Here is a 12,674-nt window from a genome sequence, read left to right on the forward strand (position 1 = left end):
AGAAAGAAATTTGATCAGGATTATTAGAGAACAAGAATCACAGAACAAAATAGATGTGCTTGAAGAAAAGCAGTCAGCAAGTCTGCATTAATGGTAAGAAGAAAGGGAGACTTTGGCAAATCTATGAAGAGGTGTTGGAACTGCTGTTTCTCTTTCAACCCTCCAATATACAAGCTTGTAAGACTCTTAAGTAAGGTTCAGTGGGTTTAGATGGTAAATAAATTTATCTTTATTTCATTCTCTGATAAGAAGATACCTCTTCTCTAGCATGGTCTTTACAAAGTTCTCAGCAGTGAAGTGACTAATTGCACTTCTCATTTTCAGGGATCTTCTGGATAATCCTGCTGTTGAATGGGACGCACAGCTCCTCTCTGCCTTTGTGCTAAAGCATATAGAAGCCAATAACATCAACCTGGTAATGTGACACTTTCTACAGCATAGGCAATTTCCATGTTACTTTTGGGCTAGTGTTCTAGGCCTTTTCCTTCCCTCTGAAAGCTTTCTTTGAAGTCTTTAAAGTTAGGATTTTGCTTCCGGATCTCTGTGAAATATCCGAGGACAGGGGGAGAGTATATTTAGTCATTTTGAAATATTTGCTTTATAAAGTTTATCCATTTCTCTAGCTAGATCTTATGAAGCCACTTCTGGGTTGTAGTGTCACCAGCCTTCACTGAAGTAAAAGCTTCAAATTGGTTAAAAACTGCAAACTCTGTTGGAACTCTTAAGTTTCACTGTAGTAGATCTTGGGGTTCATTAATTGTAGAAGACCCTCTGAATAAGCCCAGCTGAATTTCAGGTCTAAAATGATACCTGAGAGCAATTTTGCATTTTGTAGTTTAAGACTTTTTGTGAGTATTTGTACAGCTCTTATGTCTTGACAAGTAAGACATGGTCATTCTGATTCTCTTTCAAACACTTCAGACAATTGCTAAAAGTTCAGAACAAATAGAATTGCTCCACTGAAAAAGATGGAAAAGGATGATGATGTAGTTTGGCTGTATCTTTTCTCTCTTGAGATCTTTCTTTGCTTCCTAGTGGAAAATGGACAGTGGAGGAATTTTGCTTTACTAACTCCTCAAATGTTTTGTACATTTTAAAGCAACCATTTTGTCCCTGTTGCTAGGTTTCATTGACGAAGAGAGCCCTTCTGGGGTTTAGGCTTACATTTAGGCTTAGATTTGAAGTACATTGGCAGGCCTCTGTTACAGAGCTAGATTAGCAGGGTTATAGGTCGGGATTGAAGAATATTAAACCGGTGAGATTTCCTAGCACTGGTATCATTTGGGGTTTCTTTCCCACAGAATAGGAATAAAGGCCTAAGCATGGAAAAGGTTGTGTTCTGTTCTTTTCTGTTGAACCTTGCTGTGATCAGGCATGTCACTGTCACACACTGATGAGCAGCAAAATCACAAAACTCTTAAAGCCTTTCAGCAATTCACAAAACAAGAAACCACATCTCCTGTAGCATGAAAGCCCCATGAGCACAGAAAAACCAGCATCATGCATCCAACTTTGTATTGATTCTGAGGCTAATTTTCCATGAAATTCATTGCTGTGCACAGAGACAAATAGTTTTCCTGGACTCTTTTTGTGCCTTTTGGCCCCATGAATAGATATGTTTTAATCTATTCTGAAAGCTCCAAGCACAAGAGGATTTGTATTGCATGTTTGTGACTCTCATGGGCACTAGGGCAAGTGCACCAGAAGCCCAGTAGAAATTCTCAAAACCCTGGAACTCCTCTAGATGATTAGAAAGGATTAGGTCTTTGCCTCAGAGAAAATTAAACTCAAGCTGTTTGTGCTGGAGGAGGCAGGAGTCTGCCACTAACATAGCATGAGCTGAAAAATAAAGTGTGGGGTTTTCAAAGCAAGAAACATGCACAGGCACTAGAACTCTCCCCGCTGTGCTGCGGGTGCCGGGTGTAGTGGTAATAATAAGGAACACTGTGGCAGGGCCCACTGTGTTTCCCCTCAGCACTTCCCTGAGCAGCAGGGAGGACAAATTACTGTAGCAAAACAGTACTAAAGGCAACTGAAGCACCTTCTCAGGGATGGTAGTAATGAACTGCTCGGTAAACTTACATTATTTTAAATGTCCCAAGTAATCACATGGGTTTCAGATGTTTGCTATAATACCATTCATTTGAGCAGACCTAATTTGCCAAGAACAGCAATGCAGGCACCTAAATTACCTTTGCTGAACACACTGCATTTTAAAACTTCAGAGCTTGCTATCCATTAGACACTCTTAGAGCATCTCTGCTGTCCTGAGATAATGGCCTTGCCTTGAAAAGTAAACTGACAGGAGTGGTGAAATTGATAGAAGTGGCTTAACCTTTTAAAAGAGCCTTGTCAAAACATAAGCTAACAGGGTTTCAAACGCAGGAGACTTAACTCGATGGAGTTAATGTGATGGGAGGACATGTATTGGTTTAGCTATCCCAGTGGGACAGCTTTCCCCAATTCTCCCCATAGTCATAGCATAGACAATGATATATTTTATTTACTGAATGTATGTGTCATCTGGCAGTGGAGAAGCAAGCTGCAATTCCACCATGCCTGAAAGTAAAGCTTGCAAGGCAAGGAGGCACACCATGGTATGCGTAGTTTTGTTCCATTGCATGGTTACTCATTTCCTCAATTGCCCTGGAAGTTCGTGAGTAACTCAATCTTTTTGAGAGCTACAGGGACATATTTCATCCAAGCTCTACATTAAATAGTGCAGACGCAGAAATTAACGATCAGTGTACTCAAAGCCAAAACTAATTTATAGACTGGAAATTATTTCCTGCCTGCTGAATTTATAAGCAAAAGCCAGTATTGCTGGGAAAGGCAGCCAAGGCTAGTCTGTCTCAATCCATGTTAGAAAGTATTCGGCCTGTAAAAAAATAAGTTACGTAGTATTGTGAGCCCCAGGCCGGCTCTAGATTATGAAATCCTACACTTCAGGATCTAAGGTTTGGTGATAGCAGATCTTGGATTGGGAGGTGACATTCAGACTGTTTTGGGAAAACACAGTGCCAAGACCAGAATTCAGCAATACCATGTTCTTAAAAGCTGCTTTCTGCTATGGAGTGATGAAAACATCATCTATACAACTGTTTGTTGAAGAGTCCCATTGTCTTGGGTCAGCTCCAAATCAGCATAGAAAGCCAGATCCTTCCACAAATGGCATTCAGGTTGGAGCTTATATTTGAGAGGGTGAGTTCAGCTCATGTTTTGGATCTCATCCCTTACACTCCTAAAAATCCAGAGCATTTGAATGTGTGATGTTTGTAGAGGATTTTAAGTGCTTTTGCAGAACACCAGATTTGGAGCGCAGCATGTGGAGTTTGCTAGAGGAGGCAACAGAGCTGGGACAGACTATGGCATCCCTTTTCCTACCTTCCTTGCTTATGTAGCGGTCTCCTCAGGTGTACTTTGGGGTATGTGAGTGGGAGGCCCCTGGGCCCTTTCATTCTAAGAGGTGGTGCACCCTTGGGTTACACATTTGCAGCTCAAACCAAGTGGACACTGGGGTGTTGATCACAGTTAGATTTTTCCATTTTCGTCCAATTGTCCATTCTTTTAAATGTTTAGCTTCTCTGCTTTAGTAGCAACAAGAGACATCTCCAAACACACAAGAGACTCAGAGTTTGAATATCACTGGCTTCTGCAAGTGTAAGACAGGCCTGTGGAACGATGCTTAGAGGAAGGCCATTAGAAACGAAGTTGCTTGCTATGGCATTTTATGGGATGGCCCTTCTTTAAAAGGAAGGAGACATTTCTATCCCCACCAGTCTACTTGAGCAGATGTGTGCTTGCTTTGAAGCACTGAATGACACCAGGAAGAGTCAGGGAAACCCACAGCTTTGAGTCTTTTTTTCCTCCAATGCACATGCTGTGTAGAAGGGCCATGGACTCCAGACCTCTCAGGAGTTTTCTCTTCTGCTAGTAATTGAGCAATTTCCTCTGTGCTCTCCCCCCTCCGGAAGGGATTTCTGGACCTGTTTGTCTTGGCTGTTGCTCTGGCTTCCACTAGTGAAAGCTCCATTTCCTGAATACCAAGGTCACCCAGAAGAAAACCCAGCAACACCAACAGCAGCGGCTCCCATTTCAGAACAGGTGTGGGGAGGGAACTCCCTCTTGCCCTAAAGATTTCATTGAGCAATAATTTCCACATCAAGTATATTTCCTATCCCAGCCTTTTGCTCCTAGAACTGGCTAAGCCTGTTTTTAACCCAGACAGTTTCAAGATGTTCAGGTTTTCTCATCCTGCACTGATTGTTTGTTTGATTTCATCATCAGCCTGGTTCAGGTTATGCGTTAAAAGCAAGCACACCAGCTAGCTGCACCATGTGGAAGAAGCAAATGCTCCCATGTGAAAGTATCTTCAGCATGTGAGAAAGAAATTCAGATTGGTTATCGATGAAATGTATCCCTGAAGCCAGAGGAATATATTTACATGTGATTGCTGCCTGCTTTAAGTCACAAGCACCGCAGTGATTCTGTAGAATCAGTGCCCTGTTTAGACAGCAGACCTAGCAACTACACACTGGATAGGCAGGACATCACTGCGGTCTCAGAGGCAGCCTGTGCGCTGAGAGGGCTCTCTAAAGGTGAAGAGCAAATGTTTCAAAGGTGTTCTCTTTGCAGATACAGTGAATGCCACCATGGCCAGGTCAGTATGCAGATACCTGAGGAATTGTACTTACAAATTTGTGTATTTGAAGACACAGGCAATTCAGGTGCAAATGTCCTAACAGTAAATTAGACAACATCAACTGAAAATTAACTCCATGTAATCTCTTTAGCTAGTTCAGATGTTACGTAAGCCCAGCAGCACTAAGAACAGCAGCTCCTATTTCAAAACAGATGCCGAGAAGAAAAACCTCCTAAGGTGTTTCTGAACACATAATTTCCATGTCAAGAATATTTCCTAATCCAGCCTTGTGCTCCCACAGTTGGCCTGAGCCAGTTTTGTCCAAACAGTGATTAGCTTATTTAGTCTGCTCACTATAGTCTCTTATCTCAGTCTTCTGATTTGTTCTCTTGTACCCTCCATAGAAGGAAAAACGTGTGGTTTGGCTTGCCTTCGGTTTTTAGCTTGGTTTCCTAAGGAAACAAGAATAATGCAATTGTATTTATGTGTGTGTGCACATGCATGTTTCAAAAGACTTCAGAGTCCATTGGCTAATTTCAACGGCATTTGACAGCAGAGTAGTAGTCTTTAAAATGTTATATTTGTACAGGTTACATGAAAATAAATGACCAAGCAGAAAAGACAAACCCTCTCTCCGACCCCGTTTAGTAAAGAGGTTTAGTGCAAGTCCAGCCCTTAGCAGACTCACAGGGTTATTCACCTGCATAGGAATTTATTCTGCCACAGTGAGTGTGATATGTTGTCATCTTAGGAAAGTGCCACTCTAGGTAGGAGTGGCTTCAGAGCGTGCTTTTTCTTATCTGCAAAATACAGGGTGCTGTGCTCATTCCCTGAGCTCTGCAGAATTTAATGTCTTTCCCAAATGAGCTACTCAAAAAGCTGATATCCTTAGGGAGGCCTTAGCACCATAGTGGACCGTGCAGTCCCTGCAGAGAGCCTCTCAGGTATTGCTGATGTACCACAAAAGCAGCCAAAGACATAATTTTTCTCTTTATAAAGTAGGGGTTGGCCAGAAAATGCTTCTTTGTACCTGAATGAAACCAAATTGGGTCCCACTGCTTCCTGCCAGCAATAAATAACCCCGCTGCTTGGTGGCAGCATTATTACAGCCACTGGGTAAACTGGGAAGTCTAACTCTGGACTTGTATTGGGTAGATGGGTTTATAAGCAGGCTTGTCTGGAGTTTGTGGGTTTTTAAGTATTTCTTATCACTGTTTGTGTTTCCTCTCCCTCTTTACACAATATCCCCTGTGTTTGAAAGGGCCTCTCCTGTTGGAGGGTGGAGTAGCGAGTTGCAGAGCGGCTTTGGATCTTCCCTTGATCTTTAACCCAGTACTTCAGGCCCTGCATATAAAATACATTTTGAGAAGGGATCTGTGGTGAGTAAGCAAGGCAGTAGGATTTCCTTCCCTGAAGAGAGAATAAGCTGGCAAGGAAGCAGACATTGATTGAAGTGTGGGGAGGTTATGATTTCTTCCTGGTCATAGAGAAGGGAGCTGTGGAGAGCTCTGCTGCTGGCCTCTCCCAGAGCAAATACCTAACTTTAGACTGTCCAAGGACTGTAATTTTTACGATCTGGAAAGCCTACCAGCACACATACCCTGTCTGCTCAACACTTTGCATGGCCAGTTTGTCTTCTAAGTTGGAAGCTGGAGCCTTTAAGTACCCACCTCACAGTACTGTGCCGAGTGAGCTGCTAAGGTGGATGCTTCACCCCTGACACATCATTGGTAGGTCTGAGGGCAGGGAGCCAAGGGTATTCTGTGCTTTGGACAGTTTCTTGTTAGTGCTGTGTTCACACATTACTTCTGCATTATGAAGTTCCCATTTCTCCCTGCAGAGAAGCAATAAACAATATGATCTTCTCATTCAGCAGAAAGCCTGACTTGGTTGTACAAAAAGTGCAGTCAGCTGATTCTTTAAAAAGGCTTATTCTCATACCAGATTATTTATCACTATGTTATCCTGTGATGAAGCCTCATTACAGTCAGGATAGTAGGATGTGATTGTGTTGCTTGTTAAAGCAGTATGTCCTAATTCACAGCACAAGAAACTATAGTTTCACCCTGTAATCCACCCAGGAGTGACTGATTCATAGAGCTGGACCTCTTGGGTCAGGAGCAAGTTTGCAACAGACCACTTTGAAAGTAACCTTTTGGCCCTGTAATAAGTAACAAGTGCATCCTGCCAGCAGGAACATGCTATTTGTCATGTTTCTGTTGTTCAAGCTGTTACACTGTGTAGTCATCGAGTTCCAGAGTGTCTTGTTTGTTTAGTTGTGTTCCTGTAGCATGAGTTCACACACAAGGCCTCATTGTGCAACACAAGAACAACTCTTTAGATGTCCCAGATAGGCTGGGACAGTGGTGTGTTAGATGTCAAAGTTGGTAACTGCACAATCTCCTTCTTCAAAATGATGATTGTTTTGTGGTCTTATTGCAGGTGGTAACCTTTGATGCGGGAGGAGTGAGTGGTCACGCTAACCACATTTCTCTTTACACTGCTTTAAGGTACAGTGTTGTGCACTTTTCATTGAATGCCTCACTGTGGTGTTACAGGGTGAACGTGATGTTCGTTTGTAAGCAGAAAACTAAAAGCAGTATTTACTTCACTGATATAATGGAGTGCCAGGCTGTGGGACTCAGTACTGTTTGGAGAAACTCTCACAGCTCTGTAAATGATGTACAGCATCCTTTGTTATTCCATCTGCTGGTGCTTTGCTGGTCTCCCTTTAACTGGGCCCTCTTTACTCTTCCTGTCCTTGATCCCAGTAGAATATGCAACAGATCACTTTGCACTTCTGGTTTGAGGAGAGTGTGTGAATAGCTGATGCCTGAGCTGGTGGTAGTTGGGTTTTGAAAAGTTCTGCACCGTTGTTCCAGAGGATGTTGCCATCCTCTCCAGGTACCTGAATTTACCTCTCTGACCAAAGGACATTGCTCTGTCGCTGGAGCTGTCCCTATTTACCACTCTTCCTAAGTCAATTTCTTCCTTCCCCTCTTTATTCTTTACGTTCTGAGAACCTCTGTGCTGTGATGTAGGAAGGTTTCTAGACAAAAAGCTGGCAGGACAGGTACTGTATTTTATTTTAATCCTCTGTACATTCAGACCTCATTGTGTCCTAGAGATCTCTCCTCCAGAGCTGCCCCTGCCTTTTCCAGGCATGAGAAGAATTCCTTGCAAGTATATCTTGTATTTTTAGCACCCATTTTTTTTTTTGAATCATTTGTGCAATTCTCTGACTCTCCTTGCTAGCAGCATCACAGTGGTTTGCCTTTCTCACTTGCCTAGAGAAAGCTGCAGTGCCATGGAAGCTGTACTGTGACATACTGAGCATCTCTGGGAAGATGTTGAAAGGCTTTGATGCTCTCTGATGGCTGGAAGTCAGTGTTAGAGGGGATCATGGCTTTTCCCAGCAACTTCTGAAATAGTCTAACAGAAAGAAAGGGGGTGGAGCGAAAGCCAACAGTATGTTTGTTTGGGCTAAGTGGGGAGATGCTTTCCAGTGTTATTTCCACTGCACAGTGTTATTTGAGGAGTGAGTGAGGAACAGAGGTTGATGACTGATGCTCACACCATTGGCACAGAGGGACTAGAGCTTCCAGCTGCCTGGACCTCTGTTTGCTCAGTCAGCCGCTGTATGTCCTGCAAATAGGAATGGAGGGCAGATTGTTAGGTGTCTCCCTACATCCTGAAAAGGTACAGGGAGAACCAAGCTAGCAGCTGAATTATGTATGAAAAAGTTAAGGAAAACTCTATTTTGATCACAACTCTACTGTTGTCTCATTTTGTGGCTGTGCAGACATCGCTTTCCCACCTCGGTGCTTTAGATTTCCTGCGTGTGCAGTGGGGATGTTAACCCTCTTCTTGTCTTGGAGTACCTTACTAGGAAGTATTCGTTATCTGCAAGCCCCTTGAACTCAGACCTTTGCATTAGTCCTTAGCCTACAGCAGAACATTGTCTTGGCCCGATGAGATACATGCTGATAGGGATACCAGAGTATAAGCAGGTCTCATTAACTAAGGGCTGGTTTATGTCTTGTCTCTCTTCCAGTCCTGAATCAGCAGAAATAAGCATGGTGGCCCAGTCATCTGCATGTGGCAGAAGTGATGCTGTGGCCGCTGAAAGGTTAAGTTTATTTTTAGTGGCTTGCTTGTCCTCATTATTTTTCAGTTTGTGCCATGGAGGAAGTAGAGCGTGACTGTATCTCTCCTGATTTTCAGTGCCCTGATGAGTTCTCACATATCGGCTAGTACAGGCAACGCTAGGAGCGTATGCTGAGGCTTCTCACGTCCCATCCCTGCCAGCAGAGCTTTGCAAAACAGTGGTTGCTGCCCCAGGGGCCCCAGTGCTGCATGGCAAGAAAAAGGCAAATGAACTCTTCCCTCCAGGTATCATGTGCAATGTGTTTATTAACCATCTTGAAACAAGGTCTGCAGGGTTCTGCCTCCAGTGTGGCTGTAAGTGGAAAGGATGAAGCAGAGGGCTGGTGCAGTGATCCTCAGCTCTTTTGGGTGCTCCCAGTCTGTGGGAGACAGACTTGTGCCCACTACCTAAGAGATTATTTTCTGCAAAAGCAGGGGTAGAACAGGCTGTGTGACCCATCCCACAACTTTTTGCTTCAGGATGTACAAATTACTGAAGAGCTTCAAGGAACAAAAGAGTTCAGGAAATGGTCATAGCTGAGCAGATGCTCAGTATTATCTGCTAAGGCCATAAATATTCTTTCTAGTGTCTGGAACAGAGGTTATGTTCAAAGGAGCAGGAACTATTCAGAAGAAATGTGCCCTTCCCCTTGCAGCAGCCTTCCTCCTGACAGCTTGCAGGGAGCCCAGCTGCTGCTTTGTGTCTAGGCTTCAGATCTGGGAGGAACTGTGAAATGCCAAGGTTTGAGGGTGGATTTGTTCTTCTGCAAGGGAAAAATAAGAAAAAACAGGATGGGAGAGGAACACAAATTGCTATTTGATTTCAGTCTCCCCTGGGAGTATTTCAGTTCTGGCTTCCAGACTGAAAAAAAAACCCCAACCCAAACCCAAGAAAATCCCACTGTAGAAGGAGAAGGGAGATTTGGAAGCAATCCTCTGTAGCTCTGCTTCTTTCCCTGTCACCTTGATTTGGCAACATCATTCTCTTATCCCCCAGAATAGGAACTTTCCCTGTGGCCAAGAGAGGCTGGATCCTTTACACACATCAGGAGGAAGAGCAGATCTTGAGTGACATTGAGGTCACTTTACTCCCCTCTCAGCATTTGGCTGGTCACTAGGTGCTACAGAAATAGGCATGGTAAATACTACGTGACAGGAATATTTGAGAACTTCTCTTTCCTGCGCTTCAAAATGACAGTGTTTGCACTGAGGTCACATGTAATATTGAGGTGGTTTAGTTTTGCGTGAGTCATTGTACATTTTAATTTTAAACAAGCCCTCTTGCCCAGTAGCCTAGCAAATGAGGGGCGGTTGGTTTTGTTGTTTGCTTGCTTGCTTAGGGTAGAGAGGAATGGTCTTTGTGCGGGGGAGGAAGGACTGTACCACTTCTTTTCTTTAGTAAGCTATCAAATCCATTTCATCCCAGCTAGAACAGAAAAGTCTGCTTAGGGCAGAGCAAACTGAGTGGAAAATAGGAGCTGCTATATTTAACCACTGTGCATTACGTTGTTATAGCAACTGCATCCATAAAACTTGTATCAGTGATGCCATATAAGAAGCTACATCAAAGAATCATTAGCTGAGCATATTCTCGTCAATTCCATTTGGAAAAACACCTCTTAGTCCTGCAGGATGTTTCTTAGCATTCACCAGCTCAGTGGTAGGTTGTAAATGAGACTGTGCAGAGGTAATATTTGGGATCTTGGTGCTTTATCACTCTTGAGTCCATTATGATGCAGCTTGAGTGCCACCAATGCCTTGTTGCACTTACATGTCACAGCCTGACTATTGGATGCCCCATTTATGAATGCTGTGGGACATAGTGTTGTGCAGAAGGGTTGCACTGAGGCTCCTTGAAAAAGAACTGATTAAATGCCAGTTTCAATTAACTATATCGAAACAATGAACAGTGCATTGTCCAGCCAAATCCCACAAACTCAGTGGGTACAGTTCTCAAAAACCACCAACTGCATTACATCCCAACAAGGCACAGTTCTGCTAGTATTGAATTTCCAAGGCCAGGTCTTTAAGGGCATGTTGAGCAGGGAGGAGGCTAGATTTTGTGTGATTAGCTTGGTGATAGTGAATGGTATCTCATGTACCATTTTTTATTTGATGTCTTCTTACTGTGTGGGGCTGGAATGGGACTCTGATCTCTCACTCCTTTTCAGCAGTTGTAGCCCGTGCATTTCAAATGAGTGACATCTCATTTATATTTTTAAAGCAGGGTGCTGTTTTGTATTTCCCTTGCCTTTTCCCAGAAAATCCTTTTTTCAAAACTGGTTATTATTTGCTCCATCTCGGAACAGGATTTCTTGTGTCATTGGTGTGTATGTTTGGGATTACTTAGTCCCTGCTGGACTTCTAGGTTCCCTGCAAAATAAAGAAGAGCATTGAAGAAATAACAGGTTCCAGTATCTTATGTTTCAGCCTGCCCTTTTACAGTCCAGCTCACTTCTGCTGTTTTGTTTTACTCATCTTAAATATCCCAGGGGGAACTTATGAGTGGTGACTGTGATTGCACCCAGACTGCCCCCATAAGGTCAAGACAGGATTGTCCTCCTCTGTTTACCCTTGAGACTGTCCCTTCCCCTCAGAGGACTCTCCCCCAGGCCTGGCATATATCCCACGGCTGGGTATGTTGTCCTAGATTTTATCTCCTTCCTTCACCCCTGCTCCCGCCTGCCTTAATTTGACTAAGTTAATTCATCCCAGTGCCCTTCCCTGATACTAGTGAGAGCCATTAGGATAAAGTGGAGCACAGGGCACCAGCATTGCAGGGATTCCCCCCTAAAGCAGTTTTTTCCCAAAGAAACAGCCTCAAGGAATGTCCTTCCCAGCGTCATTAGGCTTCTAGCAGTGTGACTGGAGCAGTGACACTGCACATTCCTCTCCCAGACAGTGCAGGGACCAAAGCACAGAGCCGCAAAGCAGCTCTGTCAACTGGAAGATCTCTGAATCACCACCTTTTTTTCTGACTGGCAGAACCATCTTTTGCCACTGCAATGCAAGTGAGTACTGAGTGCCTGAATAGTGTTTTCAAAACTGCGTGTTGCTGCATGGTGTAGTTCAGGGTGCATGGAAATGAAACCAGAAAGTCCGGTTAGGGAGGGAGGAGGCATTCCAGATAACAAACATTCAACATCTGGCAAGTTTATCCTTCTAATGTCTCTGTGATTCCTAGGAGACTGGCTGTTCTTCCTCCTTCACATCTGTTTCATCAGATTAATTGGGCAGATTAGAGGTTAGGATCCTAAATGGAGCCCCAATGCATCTTTAAGACATCCATTCTTTGCCATGCTCTTAAAAACTGTATTTCCCCAGTGCTGTACAGCAGCCAGCACAGTCAGTTCAGTGAAGGGTTTTGCCTTTGGCACGGGATATTATTTGGAGAGTGAAGTCATTGATTTCAGTGAACAATTTCTCATCAAACAGTACATCATCAAAACTGTAATCCACCCACCAGGGTGTCAGTCCTGCTTCTACCCCAGAGGAGTTCTGTTTTCCCCAAGACCGGTTTCAGCTCTGTCCTGACTTAATCCTTCTTGCCATTTGGGGGAAGATACCAGTGGTCGTTGCCTCTTAGGAGCTTGCCCATTGGCTTTGCTGACATCTTTTCCTAAGGAAGACTAAGTAAAGACAGGGAACTAGGGAGCGAGCTCAGTCCTGCAGTTTGCAGGATAAGGGTAATTGGACCATTTTAGGTTTTCTGCTGAGCAGAGGTAGCTGATAGCTACAGACAGCAATAGCTTTCAAAGCAGCTGGTCCTTGAAGTAAGAGCTGGTGCTGAGTCCTTGCAGTGCAGAAATGGTGAGTGCCTTCAGATATCTCACAGCCTTTTCAAGTTCTTCATTGCAGAGGGTCTCACTTTCCTTCAAATGTGGAT

At 43.7% G+C, this 12,674-nt stretch overlaps 1 protein-coding gene across 1 annotated transcript in view; it reads left to right on the plus strand.

Annotated features, from left to right (window-relative positions):
• PIGL (phosphatidylinositol glycan anchor biosynthesis class L) overlaps positions 1 to 12,674 on the plus strand; it is a 62,115-nt gene that overhangs the window by 39,624 nt on the left and 9,817 nt on the right. Inside the window, exons 3-4 of the mRNA XM_040617202.1 lie at positions 325 to 415; positions 7,085 to 7,152. Of these exons, the coding sequence (XP_040473136.1) occupies positions 325 to 415; positions 7,085 to 7,152 (159 nt within the window). The remainder of the gene's footprint in view (positions 1 to 324; positions 416 to 7,084; positions 7,153 to 12,674) is intronic.

Source organism: Falco naumanni, chromosome 1, assembly GCF_017639655.2.
Source record: "Falco naumanni isolate bFalNau1 chromosome 1, bFalNau1.pat, whole genome shotgun sequence".
In the NCBI taxonomy this organism is placed as follows: Eukaryota; Metazoa; Chordata; class Aves; order Falconiformes; family Falconidae; genus Falco; species Falco naumanni.